The 26,351-nt window shown below is 39.7% G+C and overlaps 1 protein-coding gene across 6 annotated transcripts in view; it reads right to left on the bottom strand.

The window, feature by feature from the left end:
- CTNNA2 (catenin alpha 2) overlaps nt 1-26,351 on the bottom strand; it is a 944,211-nt gene that overhangs the window by 418,819 nt on the left and 499,041 nt on the right. The window contains exon 8 of one of the 6 annotated variants that reach the window (XM_088026193.1): nt 6,321-6,328. The exons of the other annotated variants lie outside the window; for them this stretch is intronic. Within the exon in view, the coding sequence (XP_087882319.1) occupies nt 6,321-6,328 (8 nt within the window). The remainder of the gene's footprint in view (nt 1-6,320; nt 6,329-26,351) is intronic. 6 annotated transcript variants of the gene reach the window in all.

Genomic DNA, 26,351 nt, shown 5'->3' on the forward strand with positions numbered 1-26,351 from the left:
TTCAGGCTAATAGCAAAATACCACATTTGGCAGTATCCAGAAAAAGACAGAAATATCTTTTCTTCTTTGTCCTAAAAAGGAGAACACTTTACCTAAGCACTAGAAATCTATCTCTTCTCTGTGCGATTTTCCCAATGAGAACAGATGCCCAGTCATGAATCATTCCTTGTGATCAGAAACTGATGAATGCCAGAAACTGGTAAGCTTATACCTGGATTCACTTCTAGACTAATCCAGGGCACGCGAGCATGGGAATGGATGAGAAAACACCCACAGTACCCATTATACCCACATGGTGGTGAGAGACCCCCCACGATCTTCATCCTTTTGATTCCTCTTGTAACAGGTCATGATATCAGGTCATGGGATTGAGCCCCACTTTGGGGGCTCCGTGCTCAGCAGGGAGTCTACTTGTCCCTCTTCCTCTGCTCCTTCCCACCGCTAGCTCACGCGCGTTCTCTCTTAAGTAAACAAAATCTTTTTCAAAAATGAAAAAAAAAAAAAAGAGAGAGAGAGCTATCTTTTAAAAAATAATCCTTTCCAGGGGCGCCTGGGTGGCTCAGTGTGTTCAGTGTCTGACTTAGGCTCAGGTCATGATCCTGGGCTCCTGGGATTGAGTCCAGCATCGGGCTCCCTGCTCAGGGGGAGCCTGTTTCTCCCTCTGCCTCTCTCTGCTGTTCATGCTCACTCTCTCTCTCTCTCAAATAAATAAATAAAATCTTTTAAAAAATAAAATTAAAAAATAAAAATAATCCTTTCCCATCATTTATATGTCTGAAATTCCTTTAGCATGGAATAAGTAATATTCTTCCATTTACAGAAAACGGGGCTGGGATTTCCATTTAAAATGTGTACACATAAGATATGAATGGGGGTGTGTAGGTGGCTCGCTCAGTTGGTTAAGTGTCTATCTTCAGCTCAGGTCATGATCCTGGAGTCCTGGGATGGAGCCCAACGTCCGCTCGGGCTCCCTGCTCTGCTCAGCAGGGAGTCTGCTTCTCCCTTTCCCTCTGCCTCTCCCCTTGCTCCTTCTCTCTCTCTCTCTCGCTCACTCTCTCTCAAATAAATAAAAAATCTTTTTTAAAAAAAGATATGAGGGGCACCTGGGTGGCTCAGTCGTTAAGCGTCTGCCTTTGGCTCAGGTCATGATCCCAGGGTGCTGGGATCAAACCCCGCATCGGGCTCCCTGCTCCGCGGGAAGCCTGCTTCTCCCTCTCCCACTCCCCCTGCTTATGTTCCCTCTCTTGCTGTCTCTCTCTGTCAAATAAATAAATAAAATCTTTAAAAAAAAAGATATGAATGACTAACATAAAATTCAGGCATTTAAATTTGCTATGACATCATGAGAAAGAATATGGAAGAGGAATACAATACTGTATTTAGGAACAGCCCCATCACAAGTGACTAAGCAGTACACAAGCCTTCAACAGCAACATTATCGAAGCAATCGAGCTCTTGTCTTCCATATGCTCTTGCCACCACCAGCTTTGTCCCTGTATTTTGGCTCATGTGTCCACTTCTCCTAACAGTCACTGATGTGCAGTGAACAATGATTGTGACAGTGACTGGCATCAGAATCCATGCAATGAGTCTTCCCTAACTTGGAGAATCTGCTTCTCGGGACACCAAAACAAGGCAACACCTCAGTGCAAGTTAAAGGGGTAACAGGAGAGGGGTCTGGTCCACTGGACCACCAAGACCTGAGGGATACAATGGACAACTTTACTAATGACATCATCTTACTGAACACTGGTCCTGACCATGTGCATTCATGGAAAGATCATGACCAAGTTTAGTTTTAAATGGCAGAAAAGCACCTTAGGCCTACTCTGGACTCAAATGCATGAAACTCTGTGCACTATTCACTGAACCACCAGCTACATATCAAAGAGGGCATTTGGGGGAAAAAATATCCTGAGCAACTTCTCTTTCTCAAAGTTTTCCAACATCACCAATATCCAGAGCACACAATAACAATGCATGCAGTTATTCTCCATGGAGGTTCTGTAATAGATAGGATATCTCTGGGATTTTGTCTTTTTATATCAGTAAACTGCCAAACACCCAAGTTTTTCCTGGATCTCTCAGACAAGTCATAAATGTCATCTTCACTATGTTTCTTCATCAATCAATCCTGTCTACATCTGTAGACCAGCGAAGTGGAAGCACAGTGGGAGAGCTTGAAGCCAGAGAGGCTGCCCTGAGTGTGTGAGGAGGGCCCAGACCCCACTCATGGATAATCAGCACTGAAGGCACAATTTGGGCTCATGGCCATGGGCAGGAAGAGCCACCAGCAAAGGCAAGAATCAGCTCCTGTGTGTGCTTCTGCTGCGAAGGATAATTATCTGATAGCAGGAATCAATGCCCAGGAATGTCATTTTAGGGGAGCATCACAACATGAGAGGAAAGCTCATAAACTCAGGAGTCAGACCAAATTCAGACAAGCTTCTAGTGTTTCTTTTATGAAATGAAGATCATATTATTCCCCTGATAGTACTGTGTGAGGAAAAAAAATAATTCAGAAAATAAATAGAAACTTCATCATTCAGCCCCTGACACCAGGTAAGAATTCAGAAAAGCAGCCGTACTTACTATTTTGGGAAACAATGCCTAATGTGTCCCTTCTTGGAAACATCGGCCCATGAAAATTCACTCATACTTGTGAAATTAAACTAACACACCAATAAGCAAGAAGAAATAGCAAAGAGATCCTTAAGAATAGGCTTGGGGTGGAGGATTCCCATCTGCAAATGCTCGATGTCATCCCAAAAAAGGGGTGACCCTGGACCACACCTGTGCCCATGTAACCCTGTGGATGAATGTTGTAGGTATCTCTTAAAGCTGTTCGTAACCCAGGTTTAGCATCCGTGATAATATATACACTTCTCTAAGCAAGAAGTTTCCAGGGCTGATTTTACAGACATGAAATAAAGGTGAATGAAGTGGTAGGGTATGTGGCATAGAGCAGGATCGAATGCACTTCATCCCCGAGATGAGCGAGGAAGTGATGCATCCAGAGTACCAGTGTGAGGTGGGATAAGTGAGAGAAGTACACATTTTACATCAAGTATTTTAGTCACTTACCTGAATTTCAAGTCACTTTGGTCACTAGGGTCACAATATCTCTTTGGGGATTTTGTCACTCAGGACCGGTCACCAAACCTTCCCATCCACACAGCTCCCACATTTAACCCCAAGAAAGCAGGGTGGAGACATGAAGAAAAATGAGGCCGGGAAAAGTATGGCTACTGTGTGCAGGTGCACAGGCTGTGCACTGCATTATTCCAGGAAGACCATTCTAATCAGAGCATATGTGAACAGCACCTCCACTGAGTTGGGTCTGGCAGGGTATACAAAATTACAACCAGAGGTCCTGTAAATTTTAACATTGCAAGTCACCTGTGCCAACCCTCCACCTGCCACTAAGAAACACATCTGAACAACCAGCACCTCAAGCTTCAGGGCTGCTATGTGACTTTGAACCTCCAGTAAGTACTCTCAAGATCCAGCGAGCATAAAGAATGTCTTCTAGCCCCTCAAACGAGCTCTGATCTAACCAAGCCCTTATCCCTTTGCCATGAAGTAACAGTTATGTATTTGTCTAATGGGACACTCAGTAAAGTCACAGACACATCAAGAGAGACCAGCTGTAATTACCCAAAGGAGCTATTTGTCTTTAACCCCAATATCTAAGTATGTTTCATGAAAAAGATAGTCCCACTAGCTGAAGCCACTGAAGGCCATTACAAGGATGGAATATCTCGATCTTCATCTGATAATGGATGCTGAAGGAAAAAAAAAATAAACTTTTTTTTTTTTTTGAGAGAAAGAGAGAGAAGGTGAAGGGGAAAAGGGAGAGAATCCTAAGCAGTCTCCACGCCCAGTGCGGAGTCGACATGGGGCCTTGATCTCATGACCCTGAGATCATGATCTGAGCCCAAATCAAGAGTCGGATGCTTACTTAACTGAGACACCCAGGGTCCCCCTAATATATACTAAACTTTTTGAGTGACTCAGTGTGGGAATGATCAGTTAAAAACCATGATACAGAGAAAATTCATTATTCAGGAAAAGGATAATGTACACACTTTCTGAACTGAGATCCAGAAAGATTCTCAGAATCTAATCAGTATTTTTTGTGGTTGTTATAGCTATCACTTAAAAACAAAAGGAATACACCATCAGATAAACACCAATAGTACAACCAAAGGAAATTGAAATTGATTCTGCCCTAACTTGCACTAGGATCAACAAATTTCATTTATATAGAATCCCATTGCTTTGACTCAAGGCTGGATGGGATACAAAGTAACTATTTTAATAAAATCTAATTCTGCAAGGAAAAAAATCATCATCCTAGATTTATGCCTCAGTTAGTGCGAGAATAAGTCTGACAGAGCCATTATATGTTATTCTATATACATAGCTGCTTTCATTGAAGTTACTTCAAGATGTTTCCCTACCATAGCAATGGAATTTTTTTTTTCAAAAAAAATTAAAAATAGGGAATTGCTGCTATAAAACATATACATCGCAAAGGACTCATATTCTGCATTTTTCTTAAACCACTTACCATAAAACCTTCATTTTTTATGGCCAACTCGGTGCTGATTTCATGATTTGCAGTCAGAAACAACTGATTTCACAACATCAGTCAGTCATAAATCTTAAGAACCTAAGTTCCGAATCCTAAAGCAGTGCCCAGAGACACAAATGAGATTTCTTCCCACAAAGTGTGACTTTTGTTCGCAGCTTTGATTAAAAGGAACAAAGTTGAGAAAAATGGCAACCGTGTCCTGCTTTTCAAATATTTAGGAAAACATTTAAACATTTTTTTCCACATGTAAGTCATAACTAGGGTGGAGCTCCGGGAGTGGACCTGCTCAAAGGCTGTCACCTGAGGACAGTGACACACATTCCTAAGGAGGAGGGTAGCTATGCCCTCTTTGGTGTCTGTCAAGCCCCTCATGAGAGCCAACATTTATTTTATCATGTGGCTCCCTTTAAGAAGGACACTGACATCTGGCTGGCTCGGTCGGTAAGAACATGCGACCCTTGATTTTAAGGGTGGTGAGTTTGAGCCCCATAATGGGCATAGAAATTACCTTCAAAAAAAAGACAGACACTGATGTGCTGGAAAGGGTCCACATGAGAGTGATCAGAACCATGAAGGGTGTGGGGATTCTGGTGCAGGGGAATGGCTGGGTTAACTTAGGCCACTTGCCCTGTGTTAGAGTGGTAGGGGAGGGGGTAGGGTGTTGGGAGGTGAGAATGATCTGTGTTAAAAATTCTCACTTAAAAAGGAGGATTAGGTTTCATCTGTGGCAGCCAGAAAGGTGTGGAGAAGAGGAAAGAGCTTTATAACTGAGGACATGATTAACCGACGACAGAGGGTCTAGGAGTTCAGCAATTAAGAGTTAGGTCACTGGTAGTGTTAGTATTACACATGTGGTGGACTGAACAGGGAGAGGCCACATGTGAGTACAGGGAGTAAAGCTATGAGTATGCAAATATTGTTCCAGACGCTCAGACTGAAGAGAGAGTCTTGCCAGAGGAAGAGAACAAGGGTGGGTGTAAATGCAGACAATATGGTGGGTATAAACTGAGGGGTGATGAGGAGGGTGGGGTCTCTGAGGCAGCAGAGAGTAGAGACTGTCATCTATATTCTTCACTATGCAGGCAGAGGCAGACCTCTAGGGACACAAGACACAAGAAAATCTGTAGTAAGAGCATTAGGACAGATCACAGGACATGAGAAGGAATGCTGGTACTCTGGCTTGGGCAACCAAGGGGCTGGCCATCTTAGAGCACTGAGTGCCTACAGTAGACCAGGAACTGCACTAGCAGATTTTTTTCTTAGTTCCTTTGAGTCCACTTTCTCATCCGGTAATGTCAGTGAGCAGATGCAATATCTATGATTACCTTGAGTCTGGAAAACCACAGAACTAGGAAAGCTAGGATAATTCTCTTTCTAAGATTATCAGTTACCTCTGAATCCACAGGGATGGGCACTGATTCAAAGTCCTAATTGTTTACAATGAGATCAGATTCTCCACACCAGATGTGGGTTCAGCTCATTCTGTGGAAAGCAGAGTTGCTCTCAGGAGAGATCCTGAGTAGTGGATACTTTCTCCTTCCAACAGACAGCTTGAATAGTTACTGGTTTACTTGGAGCCTTCTGTAACATGGCTATTCAAGGAAGACTGTGTGTGAGAAAAGTACGTATGTACCTAATAGGTGGCAAGTTATCTCACCAAAATTTCTCTCACCGTCCTTCCTCCCTTGACTTTCTGATGTTTTCTTCTATCCTGTGTCTTGACCAAGTGCCCTTCCCCCAAAACAACCAACCAACAAACACACAAATTTAGAAATACAGACCACTCAAAAAACCCCCTCAGTGAAGTCTTGAGAAGCACCCACTTCAAACCAACCTGTCTGATCTTTCCACTGGAGAGACAAGAGAATTTATAAACTCAAGGGCCAGATAATAAGATGGCCATGGGGGACATCTGAAACCTGGGATTTGGAAGAATAGAAATTAGGAATAGCTGCATGAGTATGATAAACCATTGGGTTTTTTTTCTGAATAGAGTTCCAATTCAAGACAAATTATTGAGAGGAGTCAGTTTAGATGGAATCACCAGAGAAATACAATCCCATTCTCTTTTTTTCAAATGTCAGTATCTTTTGACTTCCCAAACAACAATGACAACAGAAAAAAACCCCACTGAGATATCATATTTCGTTATTTGATAAGATTTGAGATTATGGTCATAGTGATCTAGGCATAGAGTAACCATGGCCTGATAGAGAATGCAGCATAAATACTAAGGAATGGCATACACTCTCTCTTGAGTTTTTGCACACACTTAATCTAGCTAGCTTCCTAGGGCTTACCCTCCAGATAAAGAATTTACTCATTGTGACAGCAGAGGGAAGCAGTAGGAAGAGTTTGGCCTGGGTTTTAGAAGACTGAGCTCTAGTTCCTTCTCTGCCACTAACGGTGTGTGTGTGTGTGTGTGTGTGTGTGTGTGTGTGTGTGTGTGTGTGTGTGTGTGTGTGTGTGTGTGTGTGTGTGTGACTTACTGCATTCCCTTGGGGTTTAGGTTGCCTAATCATCCTGAGTCTCCAGAAATAGAAGTAAGATCTAAGTCATGACCTAGCCTTTGTATTTAGAGATAAGATTTGCAAATATAATAAGATAACACATTTATATTTAAATAATAAAGAAAGAAACTATGTTTGGTACAGGGCAATATAAGTGACTAATGAATGGTAAAGATATAATTTGAAGGCATATAGACTAAGATCACTATGAGTTATATTTCTTGTCAAGGTGAGATTTGCTTTGCATATGAATAGAATTTGAGACACTGGAAGGTGGAAGTGAAGTTAATGGAGGAGGAAGAGGAGGGAGGGAGGAGGGGGAGGGGGAGGAAGAGGAGAAGAAGAAAGCCAGGTCAAGATGATAAGATGATGGAGGTCACACCTGGGGGTAATTTTCAGAGTCCACAGTGCTAACCATTACACCATGGAACCCACTTCTTGTGGGTAATTTTCTACTCTTGCTTTAGTCATCAAAGCTCTTTTCCTGCCTCGTATCTCACCATATATTGTCCAAGTGGCAAATATTCCTAGTACTTGGATTTATGCAAAAGGGATTGCCACTGGTTTGTTCCCCAGGATCACAGAGGCTGGCTGGCCATGGAAGGGAATGGCAAAGCCTTCCAGGAGAGAGGTAAGCCTTCTCAAAAGCACTGGTTTTATTATGAGGCAATTTGGATAAAAAGCAAACTGTCTTCAATTTAAAGCCATACAAGCGGAGGTGATTAAACCTGCATGATTAAATTTCAGAAATTAAAAACCTATAAAAAGCAGTCTAGCAAAAGGATCTATCTTGCACACCTTTTGACCATTAATCTGAATGCTCTTTAGCTATCCAATACCACTTCATTCTTTACTTCGTCTTTTTGGTTGCTCAGGAGGTTCAGATATTTAGGACAAGGAGAACCAAACCAGACTAGTGTAGTGTTTGATCCATCTCTATCTTTCCTTCATGAAAATTTTTAATGATTCAGGAGAAGAGGTGCAGATGGAAGAAAGGAAGCTGAATGTCAGGAGACTAGCCTAGCAGGCATGAGTGGCTTATGGGAGAGATTTATACTCAGACTACGTTTTCTAACTCAGTCATTGAATTGGTAAAAAGTCATCTCTCCATCATCCAGTCCTGTGATACAGTGAGCCCATGAGGGTGAGCAGAATTATAAGCCCCAATTTGGGAGAGGCACTGTGAGAAATTCCTTTTCAACCTGTCAGCCAGCCCGGGGTCACCATACAGCTCTACTACACAGGCCTTGGTGGCAGAAGAAAGCTGACTGGAGCCTTGGGGCAAACAGCCAAAAATCTGTCAGTTCCTCCTACAGGATGTGAGATGGGGAAGTGTGCATGGTAAATCAAACCTCTGATGGAGCACCTAAGACCAAGCCATTCCTACAGGTCACAAAGCCCTAAAACATGAAGAATAAGGAAGGAAACTCAATTAATTGTGGGGGAGAATAAAGAAGAGAAATTACTCTATAATCATTTGTGTCTTATAATAATAATAGGCAATATTTGAGTCTTTTTTCATAATAATAAAATAACACAGCATTTTACAAATGATGTCCTCTTATATTTGATGAAATACAGTATAATTCTATTTTGAAGTCATCAAGGTGTCTTGTTTGTTTTTAAGCCTGAGGAAACTCCAGATTTTTCCCTATAGGGCTTATAGATACCAGTTGAGTTGGAGGGGTGACGTTTGCGAGGGGTGGTTTCCAAGTAATCTGTCCTGAAACAATGTTTGCACAGCAAGCTCACAGTTTTAACTTAGATTTTCCATTTGAGGATCTTTGTGAGAAGACAAATGCTGATCGGCAGCCTTGTCTTGAAAGTGCACTGGAATGGCAAAGCTGCTAATATTTTAGTTTATGCTTGTTTGGGGGAGTTGAGGCATCAAGGGGCCTTTGTCTCCCTAAGTATTCCTTCCATGAAGGGGGTGCAGGGAGCAGTAAGAGAGGAAGGCATGGATCTAGAAATGTCATGCCTAGTTTGGAAAACCATTTCCAATGAGAAGACTCAACCTCACAATTAAGATGGTCATGATATTAAACTGTATTAGAGGGAAAGGATATATTTACTTTTATTTTATTTAACCTTCCATAAAAATGATAGAGGTTTTAAAAAATGAGTAAGAAAACACAGGCCTACAGAATACAGTTCAAACTCCCCAGCCAGACACTGAGGGCTTTCAGGATATACCTCCTACCCAAGTGATCAACTTTTCTTTGATCTCTCTTTTTCAGGACCCAGGATGGCATTTAAACATTCAAACATTTTTGTTAATTCTACTCTCTTTAACAGGGCTATTCATCTCTTCATCAAACCCTATCCATCTTTTAAAGTCCACTTTGCCTGTCACCTTCTCAGTGACGATCCCTCTGATCCTCCAAGATGGCCAAATCTCTGCCACCTTTCAAAATCAACAGAGAAATGACACACCTCTCCAACTCTGCTTTAGCATTTTTATCTATTTTGTGTTGCAGTAACTTATGGACCTATTCTTTCCCCTACTAGACTGTAATAGCCTGGGACAAAGGATATTTTTATGACTTCTTGTAAGGAAGTCATCAGAACTTAGTCCAAGTTGGTAGAATTCAGTCAAACCTGTGCATTTCTGATAGAGCGGTGGGGGAGGGTACTCCCGCAGTCTTTCTGCAAAGGGAGCTGAGAAGAGATTCCTCATAGAGAACTCATTCTAAGGGGAAAAATTTCCACAGAATAACTTGTCCCAATAAGAACGATTTAATCCTTGAAAAGAGCAGTTCTATACTTAGTAAGCTTTCAGACCCACGAACTTGATTCACGGTCATATGGACCTGGTGGGCTTTTATAAAAACAGAAAGAGGTATTGTTGCTAATAAGCCTTAAAAGGTCCCCATATTTAGACAGTCATATGGAAAACGTGTAACCCTAAAAGCCTTGAAAAGCATTCTCCATTCTTCCACTTCTAATGACAGAATGCACAGCTGGACTTTAGCAACACACAGTAGTTTCCAACAATCAGTAGCACGAGGCCCAAGACACATAGCAAACAAGGTAGAAAGCACTAGAAGATGTACCAGCAGCACCCAGAACCCTGGATGACATTCCAAGGAGGGGAAAAAAGGTGGGTGCCATGTGAATGCCGATGAATCTTTTATTATTTGCGAGCCTCTGCGGTGAACCTTTTGAGTGTGTCAAAAGTATTTAATACTTTTCAAGGAGGCCGGAAAACAGGAACATTGTGAATTTTCTTTTCTGGCGTCAGGCATAGACTGATGCCTCTGTACCTTGATGCTAGAACAGGGCAAAGGAATTTATTTAAATGGTTAAATCGTACAGATATTTTTACCAGAAGGACTGCAGCATGTACCCTCAGCATCACTGCAGTTGAAATAAACCAATGCAATCTTGGAGGCTGTTTTTTTGTTTGTTTGGGGCTTTTTTTTTTTTTTTTCCTACTTAATGTACAGTGAGGCAGGGGATAAACATACATCTGTTATATCATAAAAATGTAAACAGATGATATAAAACGCAGAGTAATGAAAAGTAAAGTTGCAAAGAGAAACCTATTTGATGTGGTTCAGTTAAATGGAGAGAAAATGGAGGGGTTTAATGAAACTAGTGCTGAGTAAGAAAGTAGAGGGCTAGAAGTAAGATCTAGGATGAGAGACACTTAAAAGATTGAGGTTTTGTTGTAAACTTAATGTTTATTATTATGTATAGATATTTTCTGTTAATTAAACCTCTTTCTAAATCCAGGCATTACAAATACAGGGTGTGAGGGTTAAGAAAGTACAGGCCAATGGCTATAATCCGTGTAATAGGCATTACCAAGAACATGGGTGGATAGGCTGGTGGTGAGTCGATGGACTTAGACTAGTATCTTGGAACTCACATTAGGTGGGAGACGCTTAAAATGAAAGTAACATAAAAGGGAAATGTTGATCCTTGCCTAACTAACTCATAGGGATTAACTGAGGTTGCATCAATGATAAAACTTCTTAAAAATTACTAAATGCCATAGGCCTACTTTATATTAAGACATCAATAATACCTAAGAGTATCTCAAACCCAGGAGGTTCTCAATAATTTCGTTGCATTATATAGATATGGCTAAATCCTTTCTCACTGTGCAGAATCCTGGGGATATAGTGGGACATTGAGCAAAGTTTATTGCACAGAATTATTACAGTCAAAGATGGCATTGCAGAAAATGTATACTCAAAATTCTATTGTAGCAGAAGAGAATGGCATAGGTTGTTTTGTAAATCAGTCAAGGTTCCATCTGGTGATATATATATATTTTTAGTTCCTGAAAATGGATTTCACCATCTCCACTCTTAATTACCACCATAGCCAAGTAACCGAAATGCAGTATACATAGGTGATTATACTTCTGGTTGTGGATCCCTAGCATATGATTCTACATAATATTAAATTGAGGTTTTAATATGTGTAATCATCCATTACTAAATGGTACAATTAAATAGTTCTTCTACTAAGTATTATTCTATATCTCAGATGATTCTAAGCATTAAAGAAATTATGGTATTAATTCAATGACTAAGTACTCTTAAATATATTTTTACCTTTCAAATGGGCAGAAAGTTGAGTATATAAAGAGGCCGCAACAAATACTAATAGCTATATTTATTGAGTTCTTACTATATGTCAGGCTCTGCACTAAGGGCTTTGCATACATTATGTCTTTTAAATCTCAAAACAACCCTGTGAGTAAATACTATTATCCTCATTTACAGTCCAGAGACTGAGCCTAATAGAGGGTAAGGAATATGCTCAGGGTCACACAGCTAATCATACCAGAGTTCAGGTCTAAGCTCTTCTGATTCCAGAGCTCTTGCCCTCAGCTATTTTGTTATACTGCCTATCTACTCACCTTATAACACCTTGGTTCATAAATGATGTGTACTCCAGGATAACCCCTTTAAATATAGATTACCTGCTCTTCACATTAATCCCCAAACTACTGTCAACGAACACAGAATGTCCTGAAGTCCCGCCCACTTCCAGGAACTGTAAGAGCTTTCTTGCCTTGTTGACAGAGCCTCCTTTAGCCTCATCCCATAAGATCTGGTACAGGTAGAGACCTTCAGACTTTTTCTTTTCTTCATTCCTTTGAAGCCCAAAGCAGCTCACCGTTCTGTGGTGAGAGCCAAATGAGTAGACAGAACAGAGGGTTTTCCACAGTTGGTGAAAGGAATGACCCTGGGAAGTAATCAACGCCTAAACCTCCCCACTTTTCCAAGTCCTCCCCAAAATCAGCAACAAGAAATAACCTCTAGCTGACTGGTGCTGTCCATATGTGAATATCTATAGCTAATTTTTTTTCCTGAATTTGTCATTTTTACATGGCAAATTCAAGCACTTTGAGAGGATAGGTTATAATGGGTTATTAACCTCTTTTATGGCCTCATTAATAAATGAGATCTTTTTGCAATTATTCTACAAGAAGCTCAATGTCTTGTGCAGAGGTTTTCTGACTTCTCAGGAGTGTTGTGCTCCTCAGAGGGGACTCAGGTATGCAGGAGGTCACCGGGTCAGCCCCCACTACTTCCCCATTTCAGCCACACCCGCTCTGCTTTTTGTCTGCTCATAGCTTAGGCTGTATATTTCATTGGGGTGAAAACAAGCAACAATAAAACTATTTCACAGTTTAAAAATATGGAAATCACAAGTTTAGTGGAAGAGTGTGAAATCTGTATTTAGCAAGGTCTAGTACCATGTCTAAATTAAAAAAGAAAAAGTCATTATCTCTCCCTCAGAACAGGTTTGAATTTGGGAAGTTAGAAAGTAACTTTTTTTTTAAGATTTTATTTATTTATTTGAGAGAGAGAGCGAGAGAGAGCACATGAGCAGGGGGGAGGGGCAGAGGGAGAGGGAGGAGCAGACTCCAAGCTGAGCGGAGAGCCTCATGTGGGGCTGGATACATGGCTCCATCCCAGGACCCTGAGATCATGACCTGAGCCAAAGGCAGACGCTTAACCAAGTGAGGCACCCAGGGGCCCCAAAAGTAACATTTCTTAAAATATAGTAGGGCTGAGGCTCTGGGCACAGCTTTTATTTTTAGTACTTCATTCAATCCTCTGTTAGGTAGGGATCAGGTCCATTTTACGGATGACAAAAAAGCTCAGGGAAGTTAAATAATTTACACACAGTTACAAAGCTGATGAGTGGCCAAACTGGGAAGGTATCCCTGGTCACTGGGGCACTGATATGAGGATCAGGATGAAGTTACTGTGCTGGAGACCAAGACATACGTGGGAACCTGAGGGTAGTAATCTAAGTGTTGCCTTCTTGGCAATGTGTATGACAACCAGCCCTGTTGTGTTTCCTTAAAAAAAAAAAAAATCACACAGAAACTGTTTGTCTGGGTCATTATCATTTTGTGGGGTCAGCAAGGAGTGGAAAGAGTTCAGGCTAAGCCAGGCCTCCCAGAATTGTTTCTTCCATGATGTCTGTGAAGGTTTTCACTATTATTATTATTTCCTCATTATTTAAACCACTCTGCCTGCCACAGAGAATGTGTTCAGAACAGCAATGAAGAGGATGGCTTTAATTTGACACTGGAAATGGAAAACTCCATAGTTATTTAAAAAATGATCTCCACATACTGATGAGAGGATACGTCCAGGATGTATTGTTTAAAAAACTGTAAAGCAATATGTGTGGTTAAGATCTTATTGGAAAATATTTATTTACATATGTTTATTCTTACATGGGAAAATTACTGCCAAAAACCATACCAAGTAGTCAATAGAAACTATCTCTGGAGATAGTTACTGGGGAATATTCATTTCCTGGATTACATTTTTCAGTAATGTTTTAATTCTATATAATGTGTATACTGATATTTTTGTGATCAGAAACACAACTAAGACACAAATATTAAACATCTATGCTAACATTCTGATTTTTCAGTGTTTTTCTTTATCATGTGGGTTGTTATCAAGCTTCATCTGGGTTGTTAGCTGAGGAAACTAACAGATTAAAATAATTTGCAGGTGCACCAGAGCATTAAAACATTTCTCTTTGTGCAACCATGGATGTGAAATATTTTGATGGGATACTACAGGCAATTTGACAATCATAGTCTTTCTATATTGGTGGGTGGACTATGATAAAATGGCTCATATGAGAATGAGATCTGAATACTGGCTATAGAGTGGGTTCTAAAAAATTGTGGGCACAATAAATATGCCAAGACACACTAGTTCTCATTAAACAGCTACTATTTCCAAATGGTATTTTCATTCATCACAAAGATGTTGTTGGTGTTTCATGATGTCGTCTCAGGCTTCCTTACTCTTTGCTATAATGTTTGTCACTGACTTTAAAGTTCTCTTCAGCAAAGATCATGAGATTTTGTACGTGTCCTTTAGTTAAAGCAAGAGTCACGGGACAGTGTGTTGCCTTACTCAGGAATCTAACTGATCAGGGTAGCCACGAGTGCTCCCAACAGAAAGTTACACAGCAGAGGTGGCCTTTGGCAAGTGCTTCTCCTAGCCATATTTCAGTCAGCATCAGGGGCTTTTCATAATAAATACAGAAAATGGGCTTTCACTGATGAAATTGCTGGCTTGTTAGTTAACATGAACAATTCATTGGTGAAAATACTGGTGTTCGACCCCGTAGATTGGCTAACATGTTTTATGGACACTGCCCACAACTGTAAGAACAACAAAGCATATACCGAGGCCTTGGACCTGGACCTGTAGGAATGGCACCAGAGTCTGGAGCCCTAAAGGCTTTTGGGCCCAGAGATGGGGATGCAGAATTTTTACTTGCCTGAAGACTTCTACAAGGTAACAATCCTACCTCTTAAAGGTTGTTGTATTTACCTCAAGTGAACCTTTCAGGCAAGGTGTTATTTAGAGTATCTACCTGGATAGGAAACTGGGAGCTCATCAACAGATTTATTCTAAGAAATGCTTTCATTGTAATTGTTAGCAGTATAGGGGTGTGGGGTAGCTAGGGCTCTTCCTCAACAGTTTGGTCGATACTGTTCATCTTTCTAATTATCTATGTATTTATGTATCTATCTACCCACCCACCTACCCATCCATCCATTTATCTATCTATAAAACTTAACAGTTGTACACAACCAAATTGGCTTTAAGGTTAATTTTCAATGTTCCTATTTAAAAAAAAAAAAAAAAAAAGCAGATTAGAATAGAGGTCACAATGATTTTGGCAGAGAGGAATGGATTGGTTGACACATGTGTGTTTGTAGAGGTATCATCTTTCTGTAGCTAAAGTTAATGCAGAAACTTTGGCATATCACCCTTGTACAGGGATGGCCTTGCTTTAAGCAATAGACATTTTCTGGAAACACATCTGACTTCTTTCCCGCTTACTCTCCCAGATCCACAAACCCCTGGGTGATTTTTCACTCTATTTTTATCTCAACTCTCTCCATGTGTTATTGCTGGCAATTTCTTTTTTTCCTCAGACTCCACTCTTCTTGTTCTCCTCTCAGTGCTGACTATTCTTTCTCAGTTTCCTTCTCAGGCTCCCTTTCTTCTTTGCTCCCTAAATTCTGCTGCTTCCCCGAGGTCTACTCTCTGCTCTCTTCTTTTCCTTCCTTGGACAGTCTCATTAATCCAGTGGCCCAAACATCCTTACTGATATACGGTGTGCAATTGAGTTCTAGATCTACAGTGACATCCCGAAACTCTCTCTCACACTTCCAACACTTACACAAAACCGTTCACTCTGCCAGTGTGCCCTGGAACTCAACTTGTCTCAGACAGAAATTAGCATCTTTTCTTGGCTTCTTCACCTCCCACATCAGTTGGTAAGGCAAGCCAATTGTACACTTCAGTTACTCCTTATACGTCCCCTTGCCTCTTCATCCCTCATGCCAAAGCTCTAGTTCGGGTACTCACTGTCTCTCCACTGGATTATTGTGGAGTGTCCCATCAGAACTCCCTGATTCCATTTCTCCTTTCTCTACTCCATTCTCCTGCATTGCCTCAGTTAAATCTTTAAAGCATATAAATTCTGACCTCCCTATTGCCTTTAGCATCAATTCCAAACTTCTTAGCAAGGAGGCTATTGTCACCTGCATTTCCCTTCATCTGGAATTCCTCCCCCATTCCACCTCCCTCCCTTCCAATAAATCTCTAATACATCTTTTTTTTCAGTAAAAATGAATAATAAAAACTTATTTGAGTGAATTAAAAAATATATATTAAAATTCCCCATTGGGATTTTCCCCACTGATTTTCCATAGCCATTTCAGAAATACTCCTGGGGTTGGGGTGCGGGGAGGTCACTCACTTAACAAGGGATGAAATTGAGTCTCAGAAACAATAAGTAGCTTGGCAAATCTCCTACCCAGTCCCATGTGTACATGATGGAGGGAGCATCAAAGCTCCAAATCGCCAACCTAGACCATGGAGGCCTCAGTGGCAGACACTGCCTCTTCAGATGGTTTATCAAACTGTACTAGAGAAACACTTCAGGAGGAAGCCCCAACCTTTCCCCAGGCCAGCTTCTGTATCAGATGGCAAAGAAAGAATGAAATCTGCATTTAGAAGTAATCTATCATGACCAAGTAAAGTCTTCAGTGATTAATAAAAAACAAATTGATCTATCAATTCCAATGTTTTCAGGTAAAAATCGTATCAAGTAAATGTGACAGATTCTTAAGGTCATTCAAAAACACCACCTCGGGTGGGAGATGTGGGGGAGGGAGGGACAACTAAAATCAAAATGAGTATCAGGTACAGGTGATACAGATGATAAACGTGGATGTAAAAGGGGTTTGCTTGTCCCTGCCCCTCACTGTATATAGATTCATCTTCCATCTCTCCACCATGCAAAACTGCACGCTTTCGTTGCCTCTCTGTGGAAGCATATCAAACATTTGAATTTCAAAACTGATCATGTTTTATTAAAAAAAAAAAACACTGAATGGGATGTGATAGCATTTTACAAATACAAAGATCTCCCCTACATGTTCAATACAGCATATTCTGTTTAGCCCATACTAATGCACAGGCTTCAAACTGTTCTAAATCCTAGTGTGGGAATATCTCTCCCTAGTAAGGCTATGCATGAAATCAAAGATCCCTTGGGGTCTAGAATAATGATACTTAGATCAGGATTGAGAACACAGTAAATTCCTAAGAATACACATTCTATTATGAAGAATCATCTTTTCATCTGTAATGACATGGTTGGAAGTCTTCAGATCCTTACGCCTCTACATTCTGTAATGCTGTGAGCACAAAAATAATAGATTTCAGCATTACTAAGAAGAGTATGCTGATAATTTTGGGAAAAGGCAATAGTGAGTCATATTATTACGGTAATTATGAAAAGGAAACACTTAAATGGATTACCATGACAAAAAAAAAAAACAAAATATATTTCCTTGTGATGTGAAAGGCTATACTAAAGCCACTTGATGATCTATATAAAGTACTTTTAAATTCATCATGTTGAATCAATTATAAAAACTTCTAGTGCCTGCTATTATTCATATTCAAGATGTCAGAACTTTGGACTTTTAAAATAAGCATTTCCCCATATATATATATATATATATATATATATATATATATATATATATCGTTCTAAGAATATACATATATATGTATATATGTAAGATTTAATGGTAAGGAAATACTGCTGACACAAGAAACTGCCTTTTGAAACAATCAGGGTCACCTTCCATTTGAGAAGTTCCTTTAGAAATCTAGGAGGATCTCAAGAGTGAAGGTTTCTCTTCCTGGGAAACTTTAAGAGTGACAGTTGATACACACACACACACACACACACACACACACACACACACACACACACACACCCCCCAAAGAAAATCATAAGCATCCAGTGTTAAACACCGGGATATATAGTGTTGAACATGTGTGTTCATTTGCTGATTGAAATTTATTTGTGCTAAGAAAAGAATTATGTTCCAGTTTTTGTGAAAATTTTTCCACCATGAATTATCCAACTTTCTCACCTTCTGAAATACAGTTCCTTGGATCTAAATAAACCTTTATTTGCTGACTCTGATCCATCACTATTAACACCAATTATTCTGCTCTTTAGCATTAGGGATAACACTGGGAGTTACGGAGCTAAATATAAAAATATATTATTTATAATAATATAATAATTATATAATAATATATAAAAATAATAAATATAAATATTTTTATTCTCTGTGTCTGTCTGTTGGTTTTCACAGACTTGGTTAATTTGTTTTATAGTTTTGGTTTGTTTTCTTTTTCATTATTCAAGTATTAGGGATCACTTATCCCTGGGGTGAAGGTATGTTCCTTCAAAGAATTCTCAATCCTTCAGGTTTGGTTATTTCTAATTTGAAAGTAGTCAAAGATATCAGAAAGACGAGTATCAGAATTACATGTAAAAGGCTCTAAGATGAGAGGTTTTAAAAACTCTTTTAAAAACCAGTACAATTGGCTTAGGGCTTGAAACCAGCCCTTGCCCAGCGCCCCACCCCCACCCCTTTTTTTAAAGTCACTTAGCACCCAAGTTCTTTGCTTTAGAGCTTATGTCTGGGTTAATTAGGTGGGCCTTGCTCTATTTTAATTAATACACTAATTTTAATATCGGCATGTCAAAGTACCTTAGAACACTTTCTTAATAGAAATCTTACTGAGTTGTAGAAAGGATTTGTAAGGGAAGTCAGTATCACTATAATTATCAGGTTTGCTATGAATGCAGATGAATGATGGGATTCATTCCATTTGTTTACCTATCAGATATCCAGTCATTCCAAATGTCAGCCATTCCAGGAAGCCTCTGTGCCCCCCAGGCTGGAGTGGGAGCTCCTTCTTTGCTTTCCCACACACCTTTTTCTAATCTATATTGTTACCTGTATTGCATTTTATTTTTTGTACTGTTTTTGTTTTTTTGTTTTGTTTTGTTTTTGTGGGTCTCCCCTTTCAGACTGAGTTCGTAGAGACCAGGACTGATGCTTCAGGGTCTCTGTCTCAGGGTAGGTGTTGAGTTATGTCTGGCTAATTGATCCCAGGCATATAGAAGATTAGAGAGGGGGAGAAGGAAGCTGTATAGAACAGATCAGGTAGGGAAGGAAGGAGGCGAGAAGGCTATGGTGATGGTGAAAACTAAACAAGGCTATGCAGAATCAGGTGTGGGAGGGAAAATAAAATGCAAAAAAGCAGCAGAGTTAATGAGAAGGGTGAAAGGAATGAGAATCTTTTCTTCACTTAGTTGGGGTAGTGAAAGCAGTAGATAATAGGGATAAATTAGGCCCATTAAAATGTAGAGAGGGCAGGAGATTAATGTTGTCTCCAAAAAGGTGGCAGTCCTGGGCCCATTCTTTAATTAGTGTTTAAAAGAGAAAAGAAAATTGGGCAATTAGAAAAATAACGACACTAGGCAAAAACATCTCCTGAAGAAAAGCTCAAGAAGAGAATGAATATCCACTAACCACAAGATTGGTCTTGCAGGTTGGGATATTAGGAAACTTGGCATGTTTGCTGAATACTTTTCTATGATTAGGAAAAGAAATATCATGGGCCTGGTAAAACATGCCCAAATAGTCTTAAATGCAAAGGCTGAACAATTCCATGTTTGAGACAAAAATACTTCCCTTCTTTTTCTTCTCTGGGAATATAATCTTCATCATTTCTTCAGGTGTCATGGCTCCCATTCAAGAGTATACTGGGGAGGGTACAGGAAGGAAAGCCAAGATTGGTGAAAACAATCACTGACTTCAATGGGTCCATGTGTAGGTTTACACACAACACATGTGTACACATACACACTATGCTCATGCAAGTGGAAATTAGCTATGATCTTTTATGAAGTGCAGATATCAATGCAGAATGGCATAATGTTAATGGGGAGGCACAGATTTAGGAATTAAATTGCTTGGATTCACATCTTGGCTTCACCCCTTGTGAGCCTCATCAACTTGCATTAGTCATCATATACCAATTTGGAGACTCTGTTTCTCATCTACAGAAAAGGAGGAACAGCCGGCTGTAAGACTGTTGAGAGATATTGTGTATAAAGTACCTGGCACGCTGTCTGGCACATGGCAGACTGCTCAATAACTGCGGATTCCCTTTTCTTCTTTCTCAAAGGTCAAAATGGGAAAGTGGTGCTGAATAAATTTTCTTCTGGAGCATTTCTATCTCCCAAAACAGGCAACCAGGGATAGTAAATTGCCACTCTCTTTGCTTAAAACATTCAAATTGTCTTCAGGATAGGGGCTTCACTTTCTGGATGTATCCAAGGCAAGTCAGAAATGCTAGAGCTTAGCTGAATTAGTGCCCAGAGGAGAGGTCAGGTGAGTTCCTGGTGAAATCTTTTGCCTTCTGCTTACACTGAAAAGAAAGAAGACTTGCTCAGATCTCACCGTTGCCTTGGTTCCACTTTGGTCATACTTTTTTTATTTTTTTTTTAAGATTTTATTTATTTATTTGAGAGAGAGAGAATGAGAGATAGAGAGCACAAGAGGGAAGAGGGTCAGAGGGAGAAGCGGACTCCCTGCCAAGCAGGGAGCCCGATGTGGGACTCGATCCCGGGACTCCAGGATCATGACCTGAGCCGAAGGCAGTCACTCAACCAACTGAGCCACCCAGGCGCCCCTGGTTATACTTTTTTAGAGAGAGAGAGAGAGTGCAAGGGGCAGGCGGGGGGGGGGGGGGGCAGAGGGGAGAGGGAGAGAGAGAATCTTAAGCAGGTTCCACACCCAACACACAGAGCCTTACCTGATCTCAGGATCCTGAGACCATGACCTAAGCCAAAATCAAGAGTTGGACACTTAACCGACTGAGCCACCCACGTGTCCCTGGTTATACTTTTTCTAAGTATGTCCAATAGTCAACAGCCCTCTTGCTTTCTGTTGATGGACCTGTCTAAAGGGACCATATCTAATTACATTCAAACTCCCGTTACTATCTTGACCAGTCCATTGTTTCAGGAAGGGCCAAGGCTAAATAAATTTCCAACTTGAGATTCCAAAGACACAACCATGATACCTAAGATTGGCAGTGAAGTGTTCCAAGTTGTATCTAATTCTTCAGAAGTTTTCCTTTGCCCTTCTTCTTACTCCACTTTCACTTCCCAAGTGCAGCTACTGCTGATACATTAACCTGGGAAGCTCTATGAACACAGATGTATTAACAGGTTACTACTCTCAGAAATCTTTGCATTTCTTGAAATGTTCCAGACAGAGATGATCTTAGAATGGGCAGCAAAATTGTCCTATTAATGAGGATGTTTCTTGGAGCAGACAATCATGAAGCCCCTCTACATTCTCTTAGTCCTAGCTCTTGCCAAATTCAAGGATCTTTCCAAGTTGCTAATCATATGGCTAGCTTAGACAGTTGAAAAAACATGGCAGCAATGCCTTGATTTCTCCAAATTAGAGAGTTTATAAAGCACTGTTCTTGTGAACTATGTAGTTCTAAAGGACAGATTCACTCACTGAAGGGAAAAAAAAAAAAAAAACTGATGTTGGGCATATGAGAAATAAATCAGTAAACATCCTAATGAGCAATGAGGCAATAAGCCTCACGGATATAGTCAACATAAATCCTCTTCCAAGCACTTTGGGATGGGGTCATAAAATTAGTGATTTCGGCAATGAACGATGTTTCATTTTTCAACTTCAGGAGAGAATATACTGCTCTATCTTGTGGCATTTCACTTGCAAATTTGATTCTAATTTGATTGGTTAAAAACAGTTTCAAACATTGAAAATTGAAAAATGCAATTTAAAAAAAAGTCAGATTAAGTGGAAATCTCATAAATTGAAGAGAGGTGAACATTATGGCTTATTAAGCACAGGTTCAGTCTACCCAACAAAGACATCTTCTCTAGATAATAAAGAGTATTTTATCAGAGCTCAGCTTTCATTCATTTCACTAAATTAGCCTCATTGATACTAATTCCTTTCACCTCCTCATGGACATTATTGTCCAGAATTTAATCAGTTTGAAAGCAATCCCCTTTCTGAAGTCCCCATGTTCCTATGAATCTGAAAGAGCAAAGACCTCAAGCAAGGGTATAAGCAGAACATGGTCATGATGTAACTGGCGAGCTCACTTCCTGAGGCGTCGTAGATGCTCTGGTGTCATGATTGAATTTTAACAATGGTGATTCTATCATGGACTCACACCAACAACACTTTCATTAGCTTGTTTTTACACAGCTTATTCCATGCACATGAGTGGTGGTAAGAGGGCAGAGAAACTACTAATCAAAATCCCAAATTGTGTAGTATAAAATATCATTATTCTCTAAATGTTTTCTCATAGTGTGAGACCTGCTAGCATTTCAGAGTGACTAGTGCCACAGTCATAACTGTTCATCAGGTAGAATCAATGTAGGGGTAGCTTGGCCATGAGCCCAGTCACATTACAGATTGGAAACTTGTTTTCCCTGAGGCCCCATACCAAATAATTTAGGTAGGAGCTACCACCAGAATAGGAGAGGCCTAACTAAACAAAATGGTGGCACGTCCCTGGGTTACAAAAAGCATACTACCTTCTGATTCAATTACTGAGAATTTATCTAGAATAAGATTATTCCACAACAGACTGAGAGAGTAGAGGTGGGGCAGATTGGACCCAGAAAGGCTAATAGACATACCAAGGGTCAGGCAGGTAATTAGTAATGGCTTAACAAAAGACATCTGTTAAGAGGATAAAGTTTGGGCAATAAATGATGAAAGTAGAATTCTGGTTTCACCATAACTACTTTTGTAATATAGAAGGAATTACTATATGCTTCCAGAATCAATTCTCATTTTCTAATATGAGAATCATAAACTCTAACTTATACTGGGACTGTGAACATTTAAGGTAATGTTGAATGCTGATTCCTTGGTATGTAAGAAACTGACTGCAACAAATTATTAGAAGAGGAAAGAACAGAAGCCATACATTATGATCCAAGCAGATAATCTGTTCATTTAATCATTTAACATGAAGCCTACAAACTAAGCTACTCGATAGGTGAGGTAATTTGCTAAGATTAGGGTATCTGGTAGTGAAGCAAGTTGGCATGGGTCCTGCCTTCACACATTCTACAGTCTGAATGGCCATTAAGCAAGAAACACACATATAAACAATTAATTACAGGTTGTGCTAAGTGCTGTGAATAGAAACCTCAGAGAGAAAATAACAGTGTACACCAAGGAAAACATACATTCACAGAGACATGAAAGATGAGTAGGCATTAACTCAAAGTGTTTAGAAGGGAGAGATCTTTAGAGATGGGAAGTGGTATGTGCAAAGGATATACAGCAAGGCAAAGGGCAGTGAGTGTGAGGATTGAAAGCAGTCAAAGAGTAAGGGAGAGAAGGACCTGGGAGAATTAGTCATGGGAGAGACTGTGTAGGCCTTCAGCAGCATACAAAAGAACTGTTAACCATACCAGGAAGCCAATGGAGTGGTTTTGAGTAGAGAAGCCACTTGATGCAATGTACTGTTCTAAGTGATCTTTCTACAGGCTGGAGAACGTATTGGGCAGATGCAAACAGAGAAAGCAGGGAGAGATTATTGTAGTACTTCAGAGAGACATCATGGTCACTCTGCCTCAGGTGATGGCAGGTTGTTTCCAAGAAGTTCAGGAAGGAAGGTGTAGTCAGTGGCTGTTCCAGCAGCTGGGTGAAACTTCAACAGGAAGCTCCAAAGTCAGGCAATAAAAAAGGAAATCAAAGTAAGAGACAGTAGGTACAGAGGGTGCTAGGAAATTGATATTAGTGCCAGAGCCGAGTTAGCGTGGGCAAGGGCAAAGTGGGGTTCCATTTTCAACTAAACCTGTGGTAGTGCCAAGAGATCAAAATAGGGACTCAGTTGTGAAGTGCAAGTTGCTGGGACTGCATATAAGGTGATGCACAGTTACTAGAGTGGGACACAAGTTCAGAGGAAACAGCATGGTCACCCTATGCTGAGCTGCCTGAAATAATGGCTTGGAATTCATTTAATATCCTGTAACTAGGAATAGAATTAGTCTCAGACATCAGGAAGAGCTAAACCAGCAGATGAAAGCTATGAGACCCAACTAACCCAAGGCAGACACAAAAGCACATTATTATTCTTCATTAACTTAATCTGTGTGTATGTTTCTAATACTCTCTCGCAAAGATTTATAATTACACACATCTTACAAAAAGGATGCAAGATCAGGTCAAATAAACAGAAAGACATGCACAAAGATGTAATTTCAGTATCCTGCCAAACAGACCAAAGTAATATATCTATTAGTATTCAATATAATGTTTTTTTCACCCACTGTTTTATAATGATGCAAATCCAATTTCTCGAAACTGTAGAGAGCTCTGGGCGTTAAAATGTCTGGACTTTGTCTCCTACACAGTTTTAAGGTAGCTCATTCTCAAGACACTGTTACTCCTAAGCATCTAGTAAAATAATGAGCAATATCTCTCATGTCATTCCACTAATATCCAAGGAAAAGAAAAACACTTAGGTTTCCTTCTTGGTTTGCTTCAAAAGCAAAGAACTTCTTTCCTGTTTTGTATTTTTTATTTTCTAAGTCATATTCTGATTCTAAGAAGAGATGTTTTTCTGGTTTTCCACTATGGGCTTAGATGAGCCATTACACTTGATTATCTCTAGAAGTCACTGATGGCCAATCAGAAGTACTAAGGCTATAAATTTTATCTTGAGTTATTAGAATTAACAAATGGAATCTTTAAGTTTACCTTTCAAATTTGTTAGATCAAGTTTTCACAAACCAAAATATCACATGAATATATTGTACGCTGTTAGATTTCCGCCCCCCCCCGCCCCCCCCAGGCATAAAAGTCAAATTTACAATGCTAATATTTCTGTAAGAAAGTTCTAAGTGGTACACTTTTCTTCAAATAGGCAACAGATTTGTCTATCTGTAAATATGCTTATATTCCTATTGGAGTGGTAAAAAGCAGCAGACATACCAAATTCAATATACAGACTATACAACTGGGAGAACATTCATACATGAGAAAGCTATTGTCAAGAACAGTTAATTAGTCCTTTACATAATTGAGCTCAGCAAACATTTACTAAGAAATTGTGATTCTGCTAGTTACCGCAAGAAATGCAAACTGATAAAGCCTGTGTTATCAAGAAACTTAAAATATAAAAAGGAAGATAAAATGTAGATTTTCTTCATTGAAGCCATTAGTAAGTACCATGAAAGAGAAATAGTTTTGAATTTATGTTTGACTTTGAATATTGCTCACTCTTCAAAGCACGAATCTGAAGTTAAAACATACACACATACACACCCTGATGTGTCAGTTACAAGTATATGTCATTAATCTACATGATTAATATTAATAAAAAGTATATATATAAATGCATGGGTTTTTTCCTCACCTCAAATAAACAAAAGGTTACCTGTCATCTCAATAGTATAAATAGAACCTTAACACGCGAATTTCCTAACCTTTTTTTTTTTTTTAAACTACCTGCAGATATTTGCCTGGCTCTGGTTTTAAGCTATAATATGAACGTATACAGACATGCAGGCACACACCCACCTATCATCCCCTCCATCATCACAACCTGCAAACTTTAGTGTGAAAACGACATCTGTCATATAACAAGAAATATAATTTTTAAATCAAATTATGCTAAACTTGTCTCCAATTAAAAATACTTAAAGGATTGCTAAACTTAGTATATTTGCTGTAACAGCAACATTTCAAGTTAATTACTCTCTCTATTAAAAACAGTGAGAGTCCACATTGGCCATCCATGGTACCAATACTCCCTTGGACATGAGGATGGAAGGCCTCTGAATCTGAAGCATCAGCATGCACAGGGAGTTATCTGTTGATGTATGCCACCTTTAATAATTTAGTATGTTGACTTATACTTTCCACACGAGTAATCTTGTCTTAACAGTAGTAAATACAGCTACAAAGCAGTGAGGAATGGCAATTGGCTGAGGGCACTAATTACACTGTCTTGACTTGAATTAAAATTGCTAAACAGCAAATGAGATTACCAGCCTAAAGATAACCTTAATTTAAATGCAAGGCTGCATTTATCTCATCTACAATGTAATTTTCCAGAGGTGTAGAAAAATACAATTTTAATGGAAATCTATTGTTTAAAAATCTAATTAAAGTTCCTGGTCCCTCCCTCTGTCCTTCCCCCCACACACCCCACCCTTTGATTTTGTTTTACAGGCAAGATGTGCAGACTGATTTGGAGGTCAGAATGAAAACATTCAGATCGTGTTTTCATGGCCAGACATTACTTTCAGTACCATCTTCATTT

Source organism: Eumetopias jubatus, unplaced genomic scaffold, assembly GCF_037043125.1.
Source record: "Eumetopias jubatus isolate StellerSeaLion01/CBP00866 unplaced genomic scaffold, mEumJub1_p1.0 scaffold_9, whole genome shotgun sequence".
Taxonomy (NCBI): domain Eukaryota; kingdom Metazoa; phylum Chordata; class Mammalia; order Carnivora; family Otariidae; genus Eumetopias; species Eumetopias jubatus.